At 46.1% G+C, this 16,295-nt stretch overlaps 1 protein-coding gene across 50 annotated transcripts in view; it reads right to left on the reverse strand.

Annotated features, from left to right (window-relative positions):
- The window catches only part of Mok (MOK protein kinase), a 30,560-nt gene that overhangs the window by 12,311 nt on the left and 1,954 nt on the right, over positions 1 to 16,295 (reverse strand). For 14 of the 50 annotated variants that reach the window (NR_172487.1, XR_015622024.1, XR_015622023.1 and 11 more), the window contains 3 exon segments: positions 3,059 to 3,129; positions 4,652 to 4,741; positions 9,873 to 9,987. The exons of 7 other annotated variants lie outside the window; for them this stretch is intronic. Coding sequence is in view for 24 of the 43 variants with exons in the window: in NM_001395110.1 (NP_001382039.1) it covers positions 3,059 to 3,129; positions 4,652 to 4,741; positions 9,873 to 9,987 (276 nt within the window). In the remaining 19 variants the exon portion in view is untranslated. 50 annotated transcript variants of the gene reach the window in all.

Consider the following 16,295-nt stretch of genomic DNA (forward strand, 5'->3'; position numbering starts at 1 on the left):
CAGACGGTCAAAACCTACTGGGAATGCTGTAACCAAGATGGCCAGCGAGGCTGGAGAGACAGCGCAGTGGTTAAGCCTGATTCCACTCCTAGAGAGGACCAGAGTTCAGCTCCCAGCAGCCAGCCAAGTGCTCACAACAGCCTGAAACCTCAGCTCCATTGCAAGGGATCAGATGCCCTCTTCTGACCAACCTGCACACCCATGGCTCAGTGTACACTCACACACACACACACACACACACACACACACACACACACACACACACACAAAGAGAGAAAATAATTTAAAATGCAAAGCAGTTGTTGCGGTGTGTGTGTGGAGAGGGGTGTTGATACAAGGTTTCTCTGTGTAGCCTTGGCTGTCCCAGAACTAGCTCTGTAGACCAGTCTGGCCTCAAGCTCACAGAGATCTATCTGCCTCCTGAGCCACCACTGCCTGGCACACAAATATATAACCTGGATTTTTATAAATATAATACAAAACATAGCTAACAGCTGTTTCCCTTCTTACATATGTACAGAGATGATTCAGGAAAACAGAAGGGTCCTTTTAATAAAGGTAGAACTGAATGTGCTGAACACAGGATCTGAATTGGCCACATCTCCCTCCTTGTTGGTCCTCAGGGACCATCTGATGAGGAGTGCACTCAGCTCGGCTTCAAGTTGGTGAACCACAAAGCACCATTGTTCCTCCTGAGAATCCCGCAGTATGACCTAACAGTCAAGCCAACTCTGCTTTGCTCTCTCGTTTCATTCTCCCAATGTCATGGACTCCTTTTAGGATGCTGCTCCACGCACACAGCCCCAGAAAGCTACCACCCTAAAGCAACACGGTCATGCCACCAAGCAAGGGGAGCTGCCTGGCCGTCTGAAGGGCATTCGGAGCCAGCCTCTTCCTCTAGAAATAAGGTAAACACAGGCTGTTGCCACTGCGGGTCTCAAGGTTTAGGAGACCAAGCATTCAAAAGGACGGAGGGACCAGCTGCAAAGAGTGCACAGCCGGGGTACAGGCGGCTTAGCTACCAGCGCCCTTCATCCTGCTTCCAAGCCTGACTAGACTTTCTCCAGAGGCTCTCTCCTCATCAGGATACAATCTCTACAGGGCAATCCTGTGTCCGCTGTATTACCACAGCAGCCCGTGGAAGGACTGCTGATGCCTTTATCTGACTCTGCCACAGTCTAGGTAAGCCTGGAGTCCCCAGCTCTCATCAGCCCTGCCTTCTCCGGCACCTGCTGGACAGAGGAAAACCAGCCACAGGATACTTTCCTCTAGTTGTTTCTTTAACAGACTACGTACATCTTGAATGTCAAAACCACACGTAGGGTACTGAGTCTCTACCTTCTCAGATTCTCGCCCATCCCAGACCTCACACATGGTACATGTGAGTGTCAACTCACTAAAGCCAGCATGATTGTGGCCCTTAGCTCGTGTTTGTTCTTTAGTGTGTGACAGGGCTACTGCGCGCTCTAATGGCCAGAGGAAGCAGTTATTAAAGTCATGTGACCTGCTGTTTGAAACAAAAGCTTTAGTGACTGAAAACTCTCAGTAAGGAAGTCTGCACCATCATCACAAGAACAAACAGTCCAGAGAGGTCCTCACTGAAAACCCCAGTCACGCCAGGACTCACAGACTTGGGATCAGTGCCAGCTTTGTACTACCTGAGGAGCTTTACCCTAGACTGCTAACTACGCCCTCAGCCTTCTGTCAGCTCATCTGCAGAGAGGGTAGAGACAGAGCCAGTGGCAGTGTGTGCCTCAGCAGCATGCACATGCTTGGGAGCCAGGCTTACTTCCAGAGAGTTCTCCCACTTACAGGTGGGGAGCCTTGAGCAAGTTGCTTCTTTCTCTGGGCTTTCATTTCCTCGTCTTTAAAGTGGGACATGAGCAGTAGGCCTGAGTCTGGGAGACATTGGGTAGATTTCTATATGCATTTCTATCAATATTAAGAACAGCACCTGAGGGCTGGAGAGATGGCTCAGTGGTTAAGAGCACTGACTGCTCTTCCAGAGGTCCTGAGTTCAATTCCCAAAAGGCTCACAAGCATCTGTAGTGGGACCTGATGCCCTCTTCTGGCTTGTAGGTATACATGCAGATAAAGCACTCACATACATGAAACAAACCTTAACAGAACACAGCAGCACTGGAGCAGTGTGGACAGTCACAGATGACAGTCACAGATGACTGATGAGCTGCAGAGAGCCCGCAACTTCATCAGTCCTGAGACATCTGCCTGCATGTGTTCCTAACCGTGGGACATGGGATGTACTTCAATAATAAATGCCACCAGCTGTGTATTCCTGACTTTAATATCTGGGGTACTTGCTGTGGCTGGCACAACTTAGATCAGTGCAGACAAAAGAGGCCCTGGTCTGTGGAAACTCTGAGCATTCACGTTAAAGCCACAACCTTCTATTAGGGCATATCATTGTAAATCCATAGCTTTCAAAGTTCAGAAGCAACTTGCAAGGACAAAGTGTGGTGGCACATGTCTTTAATCCCAGGACCCAGCACTTGGGAGGCAGAGGCAGTTAGATCTCTGTGAGTTCAAGGCAAGTCTAGTCTACAGAGAGAGTTGTAGGACAGCCAGGGCTATATAGAGAAACCCCATCTTGAAAAAAAAATGAGAGGGGAGAGAGGGAGAAGGAAAGGGAGAGGAAGAAAGGGAGGAGAGAGAGAGAAAGAGAAAGAGAGAGAGAGAGAGAGAGAGAGAGAGAGAGAAAGGGAGAGAGGGAGGAGAGGGAGGGAAACAGGGAGAGGTGAAGGAGGAGAGGGAGACAGACCAGAACTACCAGCAGCGTTGAAAACCTTGTGAGGAGGACTTGCCTTTAGCACTAGCCTCATCTAAACCACCGAGACTCCCAAAAGGCTTGTGGCTCTGGTCGTCCCTAAGACATTGTGAGAACAAGGCCTTCTGGGCCCAGTTGGCAGCTTTGTACTGCACACTTCCCTGTGCCTAGAGGTCTAGAGCCACTCCAGAACTGCAGTGACTAAAAGACACATGCGACCACCACCATTTGTTACAAGATCATCTCAGGTTACCTTTCACAGCACTCACCTACCTCGTATTAGCTCATAAATATTCATGTCCATAAGTTCACATATTAGTGCAAGAGACCCAGATTTTCTGTCACTGCAGGAGAAAGCAGGTTTTAAGTTCTTTTTCTTGACTTAATCAGAATATAGTCAAAGCTCTTAATAAACATTTGCACACATTTCTGGTAAATAAGTCATTCCTACAAGAGGCCATTATGGCCATAAATTATTAAAAACAGCATGTAGGTTTTAACTTCAAATCAATATTTAGGCTAAAATTAATCCAAAATACTATTAAAATTCTAAAGAAGAGCTCTAAGAGCACCTTGAAAAGAGTATTTCATGAAAAGAGAACATTAATTCCAGCAGAAACAACAACAGACCTTGGGAGCTGCTAAGCAGGACGACAGGAATGTGAGCTGAGGTCACACTTTGTGACTGCACATACGCTTTCTCTGTTAGCTTTGCCTTCTGAGACAGGGTCTCTCCACAGTATAGGACTGGCTGTCCTGGAACTCACTGTCTACATCAGGCTGGCCTCAAACTCACAGAGACTTGAACTCATGGAGCTCCCCCTGCCTCTGCCTCCCAAGTGCTGGATCAAAGGTGTGCACCATTGCACCCGGCGACATGTTTAGTTTTGAATGGCTATATTACCTTAGTATAATTGGGATAACTTATGATAAGGGGATACCCCCCAAAAAAGCAGAGGAGAAAAGAGAGACAAGTGTCTTCATCCACGTGATGTCCAGGTCTGACATTGAGTGAGTCAGAGGCCCTGGACCACCACAAGCTTCTCCTGATCTCATTCAGACCCTAGGCATGGGAAAGTTTGCTTTCTGTGCATCTCCAGTCTGTCTTGCCGGGCTCCCTCTGCCTAGGCAGCCTGTCCTGGGCTCAGAGACCTTGGTGCTGTACTCAGCACAAATGAATGCTGAGCTGACTTCAAAGGAGTGCAGGCCAAGAGGCCACACAGCTCTGACCAGACCTGTCATTTTGGTTTTAAATTCTGCTCTCTCCCAGGACTGACACCTACTACACTTTAGGTGTCAGATGATAGGCTGGGCTCCCTGAGAGCTGTAGCCTGGCTTCTACACCTAGGGACGCCTTCTCAGAGTGGCAAAGCAGCACTGACCCACAGAGTGCAGGCCCTGCAGCCTGACTTCCCAGCCCAGTTACTTTAGGAGCACAATGTTAATATGTGTTGAAGAGAAGAGAAGCAGGGCTGGGCCCCACGGCTGTGGCTGCGCTCTCTCTGCCGTCTTGACTAAGAAGCAAACTTTACATGAGCTACTCTATGAACACAGGTGAGAAGGAACTACATCACTTATGATAAGAAGGGGCTGTGCTTTCATGAGAGAGTAAGCCACAGCGAGGCATGGAGATGACCGAGCTACAGGAGCCAAGCCTTGAAGACACAGGCTTCTCAAACGCAGGCACACCGAAATGAAGGCATTTCACCTTAGGAATGACACGATTTCCCCGAATAAAAATCTGCCTAAGCTGAAGGTAACTGTCGCTCTCTCAGCTACAAAGCAAATAACCAGGATATAAAGAAACAGAATCTTTAGTATCCAGTTGTCTACTTTAGGTAACTTTGCAAGCTCAAATATACTTACAAAACCACTTCATGCAACGTAAGAATGTTCGGGTGCGGATTCAGGCGCCTCAGTGCTTGTATCTCTCGGAGATTGTTCACTTGCTCAATACTATGATGTGAGCAGAAAGGCACAACTAATTACTAATTAGGCCAACTGTAAAATCAGAGTTATGAAATCATATTCATTTTCCACGATCAACATGTAAAACCTCATTCACTTGTATTTCAGGCAGTTAACCAAGTTTTTATTTTTCCCCTCAGAAATTGAAATTAATTATAAATTTGGCATACGCCTTCATTATCTTACAAAATTCAAGGTTTGGGCTTTTATTTTATTTTCTTGTATTTTTTTTCCTGGTACTGGGAATGAGACATGTGCTAGGCATGAGACACATGTGAAACATCCGAGACCTCACACCTCACACCGCACACCACGGTGTTTATCACACACATTAACCCAGTTCGAGCCTGAGCCTAATTAACCCCCACCTGGCCTCCTGAACAAAATTCCTAATATGCATAGCAGTGGTCAGATTTAGATGAAGTTGGACTGGACGACTGTAGGGAATAGGCAACTGCTATCCCCGTTATTCCAGGAACTCGGCATTATGAAGGTTTGTGTGACTCCCTTTACAGGGAGCTCCGTTCAGTAGGGTTAAAATCCCTGTCATCTAGTATCATAAAAGGATTTTTGGTTGTTTCTTTTGCATAGCAAAAACACAGAAACATATACAATTCTAATTAAATGTGTTGAAAAGATTTATTTATTTATTTATTTTTTTTTTTTTTTGGTTCTTTTTTTCGGAGCTGGGGACCGAACCCAGGGCCTTGCGCTTCCTAGGTAAGCGCTCTACCACTGAGCTAAATCCCCAGCCCCGAAAAGATTTATTTTGGGGCTGGAGAGATGGCTCAGTGGTTAAGAGCACTGACTGCTCTTCCAGAGGTCCTGAGTTCAAATCCCAGCAACCACATGGTGGCTCACAACCATCTGTAATGAGATCTGGTGCCCTCTTCTGGTGTATCTGAAGACAGCTACAGTGTACTTATATTCAATAAATAAATAAAATCTAAAAAAAAAAAAAAGAAAAGAAAAGAAAAAAGATTTTTTTTTCTTTTCTTTTTTTCAGAGCTGGGGACCGAACCCAGGGCCTTGCGCTTGCTAGGCAAGTGCTCTCTACCACTGAGCTAAATCCCCTATCCTGAAAAGATTTATTAATGTTAATAAATAAAAATTGTTAATCCATTTGTGAGAACTAACCAACTAGATAAGGTCCACACTAGCTGAAAGTCAACATTTCAAAGTTCTGGGACATGCCATTCTCCTTATGAGGAGTGTTTTCTCAGCATCCCATTGAGCTGGTGACAGGTGTTCTCTGGTCAGGTGATCTACACCACGTTTTCCTTAATGATGGCTACTGTGCTCTGCTATGGTGCTTGGTGCTGCTCAGACCTCAAAGCCCAGCAAAATCAGTGCAAGGGCATGAGGTTGGCCACTGCTACCCTCTACAGAAAGTTTTTTCAAGAGACCGCCCCATGGTGAGTCATGGGGTCACACTTAGCCAGATGCCCAATGTATCGCTGAGATGCCAAAAGAAACTTCGATGTCTATCTTCCTGTCAAATGACTAACTTTTTTTTTTTTAAGATTTATTTATTATGTATACAGCGTTCACCTGCACGTAGACGTGCAGGCCAGAAGAGGGCACCAGATCTCATTACAGATGGTTGTGAGCCACCATGTGGTTGCTGGGAATTGAACTCATGACCTCTGGAAGAGCAGACAGTGCTCTTAACCACTGAGCCATCTCTCCAGCCCCCAGCTGACTAACTTCTGTTCTGTTCTACCAACTTTTCCTGTGGAAAGCTCAGCATGCTGCCTAGTGACTCTGAGAAGTTATATCTCCCAGTAACATGGTTCAGTTCTGCCCTTCCCTCTGAAATGGGTTTACTGTCCAGAAAAGGACCCAGGACAAAGTCTCCCAGGTAGCAGCATCTAAGAGCTAGGTATCAGCTGGAAGCCTAAGTGGTTAAGTTGCTCTCCCACGGACCAGCAGTAGAAGCCTGCTATAGTCTTAAGTGTATTTTTGACTGCCTTTCCATGTTTCTTTCCCCAGCCCAGCACAGTATTCAAAGTGTTAGCAACATGTTCTCCCAACAACAACCAGAAAAAGCAGAGGCCACAGTCTGGAGCCAGGCTGAACTAGCATAGCCCTCGGGCAGGTCTGGATGTGGTGAGAGGGCTGTCCACAGGAGTCCCAGGGCAGTGGTCATTCACTACCTGGATGGCAGCTTTCAGCACGGTCTGTTCAGGATTCATGTGTTTACATTTGCTCATGGGTCCCAGCTGAGTCCCTTCTGCCCCACTAACATCCTCGGCCACAGCAAAGTACACAACAAATGCTTTAAAACACACCTTCTGGACTGGAGAGATGGCTCAGCAGTTAAGAGCACTGACTGCTCTTCCAGAGGTCCTGAATTCAATTCCCAGCAACCACATAGTGGCTCACAACCATCTGTAATGGGATCTGAAGCCCTCTTCTGGTGTGTCTGAAAACAGCTGCAGTGTACTCATAAATAAAAATAAATCTCTTAAAAAATACAAGACACACCTTCCTCCCCACAGTGTAGCCTACAGAAATGACTTATCAGGAAGGGGCCTTATTATTAGTGTTATTCCACTCATCGTGTGTGTGTGTGTGTCTGTGTGTGTGTGTGTGTATGCATGTATGTGTAAACACATGTCCATGTACCTCTGTTATATCACAGGTCAACTTGGAGGGATCAGTTCTGTCCTTCCACCATGTGATTTCCAGTGCCTGAACTCCGGTCATCAGGCTTGGCACCAAGCCCCTTTAGATGCTGAGCCATCTCACTGGCCCTGAAAATGTTTGTAAGCAATCCCATGTCCAAAATGCTTACAAAAGAGGCCCACTGTCGTCCCTCCTAGAAGGAAACGTTCATAATAAAAGGTCCCCAAATCTCAGAATAAAGAAAACAGTGGGAGTGGTGATGTGTCCCTTCAGTCCCAGTACTTGGAATGCAGGGGTGAACCTCAGCTATATGGTGAGCTCAGCTATGATGGGGTACGTTGAGGCCCTGTCAGAGTACGGAGGAAGGAAAGGAGGGGAAAAGGAAGAGGAAAGGAAATAGCTTACCTTTAACATGTTCTTAGAAGCCTTATATACAATCTAGATATCATCCTGTTGGGGCTCTAGCCAGGTATGGTGGTGCACACTTTTAATCCTAGCACTCAGGAGGCAGAGGCAGGCGGATCTCTGAGTTCCAGGCCAGCCTGGTCTACACAGTGCATTCAAGGCCAATCAAGGCTGCACGGTGAGACCCTGTCTTGACACTGAACCAAACCAAAACAACAAAGCTGGACTTCCGAAGAACACCCTGGAGACCGTCCTCCAAGGGACACACGGGATATATTTTTGGGTAGGGAAGGTAAGGTAAATAAACTAAGGTGAAAGGAAGGAACAGAAGAACTGTATGGATGCTTTCTTTGTCACATCCATGCTCCTGATGGATATTCCCAGGGGAAGAAGAAGTTGTCATCTCCCATGTGGTTCTGTTGTGGGAAGACACTGTACAAATGTACTGAGTGTTGATGCACTTTTCCTAACAGGAAAAGGGAGATCTGTCAAGTGAAGACGTCACAATGATGGTGTTGTGGGAGGTCAACAACCACCTGTAACTCCAGTTCTGAGACACATGAGCCCCTCTTCTGGCTCCACAGGCATCAGGCACACACGGATGGAGACGTACACACAAGCAAACACTCCCACACATAAACAAAATAACAACGACGATAGCAGGGGCTGGAAAAACAGCTGTGAGCACTTGCTACTCCCACGGAGGACTGGGACCCAGTTTCCAGCACCCTCATGATGGTTCACAATTGCCCATAACTCCAGTTCCAGGGGATCTCACAGTCTCGTCTGACCTCTGTGGGTACTAGGTGTGCATGTGGTACATTTACATGCACACAGGCAAACACTTATACACATAGAATAAATCTAAAAAATAAATAATAACAATAAAATAACCAAAAGAAGAAAAAATTCTGTTTCACTATGGAGGAGTTACCAAATTTTCTTCATAACTTCTTCGGATGTTCGAAATAGTAATTTCTTTGATATAAAAACAAATCCATTGGGCATAAACCCTCTTACTGCAAGATTTTTTTATTACAATGAGGTCAGCAATCATTACATCACACAGCAGTGTCTGACTCCTTGGTGTGACACTACCCAAGAAGTCGACCAATTCCAACACTGTAAGAAGCTGTATGCAGACAAAGCCAGCCTGAGACCTTTGCCCCAGGACCTGGAGAGATATCTTAGCGGTTAAGAGAACAACGGTCCTCTCCAGAGGGGCCAGGTTCAGTCCCCAGCACCACATGCAGCTAACAACGGTCTCTGCTCCAGTTCCAAGGGGACCTGACGTCCTCTCCTGGCCTCTACGGGCACTGCGTGCAAATGGTACACATACATGCAGGCAACACCCTTATACACACAAAATAAAAATAAATAACAAATTATATAAAAATGAAGCCTCGGGGTTGGGGATTTAGCTCAGTGGTAGAGCGCTTGCCTAGCGAGCGCAAGGCCCTGGGTTCGGTCCCCAGCTCCGGAAAAAAAAAAAAAAAAGACACTACACTTCTAGACTACAATTCCATTTTCCACAAACAGCAGCTGATCACTCCCAGGGAATATACTTCTCTATTCCAATCTAGAGATTATCTTTCCTACATATTAATACATTAATTGATTTATGTAAATACATTTCAAGGAACTCTAATATTTCACTGAGGTTTGACTTATAAAAACCCATCATACACAAACTGTGTGAAGTATAACACACTTTTACAATGCACAGTGTACGTGTTAGTCACTGGCATTACTGCGAACTTGGATAAAAGAAAATCCCAATGTACTAAACATTAGCTCATAATCTTAGCTGTCCCAAGACATTGGTTATATCCGCACACTATTACATACAGTCTTCCCACTAACATTAAGATGCCCTATTGATTCCAACCTGTGTCTGCTCAGTCTAGAGCATGCCCGGGCACATACCTGCTCAGTCTAGAGCATGCCCGGGCACATACCTGCTCAGTCTAGAGCATGCCCGGGCACATACCTGCTCAGTCTAGAGCATGCCCGGGCACATACCTGCTCAGTCTAGAGCATGCCCGGGCACATACCTGCTCAGTCTAGAGCATGCCCGGGCACATACCTTTCAAAGTGCTGCTTCATTTGTTTACATGCATAGTAGTTTCCATCTCTCAGGCTCTGCATCTTCAGAACTTCAGAAAATGTCCCCTCTCCTATCTTGCCAATTGCTTTGTAGTCTATAGGTAAAAATAAAGTTTAATTTATGAGTATCTTTCATATTTACTTCTCTCTGTGTAATTTCACAACACCACTGTGGATCAGTTCTAGCTGCTCAGTCCCAGAGCTGGGCTGTGTTGGCAGCGAAGAACCACGTCCTGCTCCTGCAGTGCCTGCTCTCCCTAGACAGAAGGAATGGCATCACTTCACCCCTACCAGAGTCGAGCAAGGCCTCTAAATGGCTCTAGACGGAGTGGGAGAGGGATGGGAGGAAGGCTGTGGCACTGGGCAGATGTCACCGTCTGAGCAGTCTTCTAAAATTCACCTTCCTTGCTCCTACAGAGCCTCCAGCCCATCTGCAGCAGTTTCCTGAGCTTTTCACATGGCCTAATTTTCTGAAAGCTGTCAGCAGCTGCCCCTGGTTTTGCTGCGCCCACCACTGTATTATCCTGGTAAGGGTTTGGAAGCCTCTGGTCTACTGCACGGCATACCTTCCTGCTTGACCTTTCTAGAGTAGTTTGGGTTTCCTGACCAATAGTCAATATGAACCTTTATTTGGAACACGTCTGTGAACAAAGCTGCCAGCAGCTGCCTCTGGTGTGACAGCAACCACCACTCCTTTGGACACAGCAAGCAGGCGGTGAAGGGCTGACTGTAGTGACCGCTGCCTGTCCTGGACCAAGTGTCCCCAACCTATTGGCATAGAGATGGTGACAGGGAGAGTAAGGTTGGATACGACTGGGAAGGGCTCAGTGGAGAGTGCTAACTCAGTGCACAGAAGACCCTGAGTTCCATCTTTTGTACCACCAAAGACAAAAGCAAACTACTTGTGAGCAAATAGAGTAGAGAAAAGTCATGACCTGTGGCAGCGACTCGAGGAAGCTCCTGGGAATGAGAAGCAGAGGAAGAAGACATCAGGAGGAGAGAACATGGACAGGGAAGTTGCAGAAGCTACTGTGGAAAGAGCCTCGGAGAGACAAGCCTGCAGGAAGCCTCTTTGTCCATCAGACCCAGGCTGCATCCACACAAAGCAGCCGTGACCTGGGGCAGCCCTGAAGAAGACCCACTTCTCATTTCTCCCAAGTGCTGCGATTCAAGATGTGTGCCATCTGGGCTGGAGAGATGGCTCAGCAGTTAAGAGCCCTGACTGCTCTTCCAGAGGTCTTGGGTTCAATTCCCAGTAACCACATGGTGGCTCACAACCATCTGTAATGATGTATGTCTTCTGGTGTATCTGAGGACAGCAACAGAGTACTCATATAAAATAAATAAATGTTGTTTAAAAATTTAAACAAACAAGCAAACAAGATGTGCACCATCAGGCCTAGCTTGCAGTTCCGGCTGCTGTTGCTTTTTGTTTTGTTTAAATGATTTGGGGGGAGGGATGGTTTTTGTGGATCCCTGGTTGTCCTGAAACTCGCTCTGTAGAACAGGCTGGCCTCAAGCTCAGAGACCTACCTGCTCCTGCCTCCCCAGTACTGGGATTAAAGGTATATACCATCATTGCCTGGCTATTTAAATAGTTTTATGTTATATGCATGGGTGTTCTGTTTGTCAGGAGAAGAGGCTGCTGGATCCCCAGGGAAAGGGTGGGACATCTGCTATGATGTCCGACAGACATATGTACTCAGTATAGAGCGTGCCACAGCTGATGAAGAACCAAAGGAGCAGAGAGCACCAGCGCCCAAGACCCCTCCCGCTCCTATGAGATCCATGCTTCCCGGGGACAGGGAGGTGCAATCAGCCCCTGCATTCTGCTGACTCGTTTCTGCGTGAACATCCCACAGTAAGCACACCGTACTTGCACAGGTAGGAGAAAGGGTCTGGAAGGAATCTACACTCCACAATCACTGTTTTCCACTCCCAGGAGACATCCCCACAGATGAACATTTACAGACAAATACAGCTGTCACATGTCACAATAGCCAAACTAGAATTTATATCAAGATCATCTCCTAATATTTTTTGAAGATTTATTTATTCTATATAAGTACACTGTAGCTGTCTTCACACACACCAGAAGAGGGAATCAGATCTCATTACAGATGGTTGTGAACCACCATGTGGTTGCTGGGATTTGAACTCAGGACCTCTGGAAGAACAGTCAGTGCTCTTAACCGCTGAGCCATCTCTCCAGCCCCTCATATCCTAAATTTAAGGAGATGTTACGAAACATTTTATTTTGCTAACTGTACTTTCAACAAAGTAATTAGAAATACAGGAAAATGTGCATACTTGATACCAAATGAAATAAAAAAATGGCAGTGCACACACACACACACACACACACACACACACACACACACACACACACGTGCACAGGAGGAAACTGAATGCAAAGCCTAATGTTTTACGTTTATATCTAGGTAAGAATAAAGGCAACTTTAATCTTGTTCCTTACCCTTTTCTATGTTTAATGTTCACAATGAACAGATTTATGTCAAATGTATGTAAAGATATGTATTTCAAGACCTTTAAGAAATCAAGGAACCGGGCTGGAGAGATGGCTCAGCGGTTAAGAGCTCCCCACTGCTCTTCCAGAGGTCCTGAGTTCAATTCCCAGCAACCACATGGTGGCTCACAACCATCTATAATCAGGTCTGGTGCCCTCTTCTGGTGTATCTGAAGACAGCTACAGTGTACTTATATATAATAAATAAATCTTTAAAAAAAAAAAAAAAAAAAAAGAAATCAAGGAACCTCCTGACTAAGCACCAACAGAAAATAAACTCAAAACGAAGCTTCTTAAAGATGAGGTCAATGTGCAAAGGCCATGTGTGGCAGCTATGCAGGCGTGTTCACCTCAAGAGGAGGGCAGATCTGACACAATAAATTCCAAAGTGCATCTCATCACAACTCAAGTAAGCAGGCTTACTTTGAACACGAAAAAAGTACTAAGTCGACTGTGAACTTTAAAATAGTTACGTACTGGGCTGGAGAGATGGCTCAGTGGTTAAGAGCACTGACCTCGGGCTGGAGAGGTGGCCCAGAGGTTAAGAGCACTGACTGTTCTTCCCGGGGTCCTGAGTTCAAATCCCAGCAACCACATGGTGGCTCACAACCATCTGTAATGAGATCCGACGCCCTCTTCTGGTGTGTCTGAAGACAGCGACAGTGTACTCATATACATTAAATAAATAATATTAAAAACAAACAAACCACAAACTGAGTGAGGCGGTGAGGCACCCTAGCTGGCTCCAGACCACTGAACGAGCAACACATTGAACTGGATCCCCTACTGATGGCTGGGGCAAATAAAGAGTCACTTGTTTCTCATTTGTTTCTCCCTGGCTCTGCTGGCAGCTATGAAGCCTGGAGTATAATACAAGAATGACAGGCAGGAGGGGGAAAAGCAGAAGTCCTGTGGTGGCCTGCTTCACAGATCTTCAGTTACCCAAAAAGCATGGACTGCCCAGAAAAAGGCACAAGGATGGGCTGGGAGGAGGGGACAGAGTCATGCTATTTGTAATAAAAGTCCCATCCCACACTAATAGGAAAAACACTAGAGTCAAGGACAGAGAGAAGTAGACCGTGGAAAATAGTCCGTTTGCACTAATTAAAATTCTAATCATTCCTGTTAAATCAAATCTGTGTCTGTGGAATTTGAACCTATTAACACTTGAAAAGTAGAGGTCGAATTTGCTTCTGTGGAACCTGTGGTGTGCAGGTGTGAACACTTTGTGGAACCTGTGGTGTGCAGGTGTGACTTTCCTGTCTTTCCTGTGTGGTAGGTAGGTCAGTGACCCAGCTCCACAGTAGGTGAGAAGGCCTGAAGGATGTTAACTGTTGATAGAGCTGAATTTGCAGGAAAGGGGAAGTCCATCCATTTGGATCTCTTTAGGAGAGTAAGTGTTTCAAACTACACTATGAAAACCAGCCCGGGCCTTTCAACAGAGCGCTATACCGTATTAATTACTTCCTACAGTGAGCAACTGTGACCTGAATTACCAAACATGGGGCGGGGGTGGGGGCATACAGAATTATTCAAAAGCTGACAACCATTTACACTTAAACCACATCCACTAACCCAGGCAATCTACTAGAAATGTATGCCACTGCAAACCTGTAGCACCCATGAAAATGTATGTTACAAATATGTACACACACAGAAAACCGGAACACTGTAAGAATGCAAAACAGGGCCAGCTGTGTCGGATATGGCGGCTCCTGGAACCAGCTGAAAATGTACTGGTTTGATTTACTGCAAAGCCAGTACTGCTCTCATTTATTTTTGTTTCATATGCTGATATTAGTGAATCTGTTTATAAACACAGAAGGTGATGTGCACACGAGGATGAGATGGAGGACTTGAGCACTCTGCAGCCTGGATGAAAACACTGACATTTAGGACAGATGACCTTAACTTCACTGCAGCGCTAGCGAACCCTGGCCTCACTGCAGTGATAGCGAATGTTCTATACATTGCCCTGAGCAGGCAGTCTGTTACTGCCATCCCAGCTGATCTTTTCAGAGTACATGGACTAAACATTCTCTTCTTTAAAAAAAAATCGCTGATAGGACAGCAAATTATTTTCATTCTTCAGTATGTATAATTCTGCTTTTGCTTTTGTAGGTATGACTAAATAATCTATTAAAAAGTTCAGTGGGGTTGGGAATTTAGCTCAGTGGTAGAGCGCTTGCCTAGGAAGCGCAAGGCCCTGGGTTCGGTCCCCTGCTCCGAAAAAAAAGAAAAAAATAAAATAAAAAAATAAAAATAAAAAGTTCAGTGGCTGGAGAGATGGCTCAGTAGTTAATATCACTGACTGCTCTTCCAGAGGTCCTGAGTTCAAATCCCAGCAACCACATGGTGGCTCACAACCATCTTTAATGGAATCCGATGCCTTCTTCTGATGTGTCTGAAGACAGCTACAGTGTACAGTATACAGTAAACATATGACAAATAATTTAAAAAAAGAATAATCTTTTAAAAAAGAAAAGTTCAGACAGGCTTGGGGAGAGGGTGCACACCTTTAATCCCAGCACTTGTGAGTTGGAGGGCAGCCTGGTCTACACAGTGAACTCCAGAGCAACTGGGATTACACAGAGAAACCCTGTCTCAAAAAAACTAAAAACCAAAACAAGGGGCTGGGGATTTAGCTCAGTGGTAGAGCGCTTACCTAGGAAGCGCAAGGCCCTGGGTTCGGTCCCCAGCTCCGAAAAAAAGAACCAAAAAAAAAAAAAAACAAAAAACAAAACAAAACAAAACAAAACAAAACAAAAAAGCAGTCCAGAGAGGAAAAAGTGAGGATTCTGCTTAGATCCAATAAGGACCAATATTTTCAAGTAAGGATCAGATGTGTTCATTCTCCCCTCTCTCATGTTGCTATCTTCCATCCACTGGGCCAGCCAGGCATTCGTTCCCAGTCTGCATGCCAGACACACCATCTCACCTGATCCCTCAACAATCCTGAGAGGGTTGTTCCCATCCCTGGAGATGTCACACCTGCTTACAGCTGAGAGCGGAGGGGGAGAGAGATGACAGGTAAGGGCCTCTGTTGTTCCTGTGGAGGACCCTGGTTGGAGTCCTAGCACAGTGGAGTGATTTATTCCAAGATGGAAACCAGACCCATGAAGAAAACCAGCATAAGAAAGGTGACTAATGAGACTGTGTGTCCCTCTGCCCAGCTCCATGCCTGGCTGCAGCGCCTGCCCAGCTCCGTGCATGGTTCCAGAGCCTGCCCAGCTCCGTGCATGGTTCCAGAGCCTGCCCAGCTCCGTGCATGTTTCCAGAGCCTGCCCAGCTCCGTGCATGGTTCCAGAGCCTGCCCAGCTCTGTGCATGGTTCCAGAGCCTGCCCAGCTCTGTGCATGTTTCCAGAGCCTGCCCAGCTCCAGAGCACATGCTCTGACTTCATCCTGGAACACTTACTACTCACTCTGCAAATGATGCACAAGACAAAGGAGGAGGGCAGGAAAACTGCCTAAACATGGGTGCCACCAAAAATTTGGCCACAAATGAAAGGTTCTGGGGGGCCTAGGGTGGTGGAGGCACAGGCCTTTAATTCCAGCCCCTGAGAGGCTGAGGCAGGCTCAACTCTGAGTTTGAGGCAGCCTGGTCTACAGAGTGGGTTTCAGGACAATCTGAGCTACATAGAGATAAATGTCAAAAACAAACAAACAAACAAACAAAAACAAAAACAAAAACAGATTTAAGGTTTCTGAACACACAATGACCACAGATAAACCTGAGGTATTTCTGCACACCCAGCCCTGTTACATTGTACTGCTTCACTAGCCTTGTGTGAACATACATGTACACCAGCTCAGTGAATGCCACCATAACGCCTAGTGCCAGTGACTGCCTCCTCAGCCCCTTGTGTGTTTATTGT

Source organism: Rattus norvegicus, chromosome 6 (genome assembly GCF_021556685.1).
Source record: "Rattus norvegicus strain SHRSP/BbbUtx chromosome 6, alternate assembly SHRSP_T2T, whole genome shotgun sequence".
Classification (NCBI taxonomy): domain Eukaryota; kingdom Metazoa; phylum Chordata; class Mammalia; order Rodentia; family Muridae; genus Rattus; species Rattus norvegicus.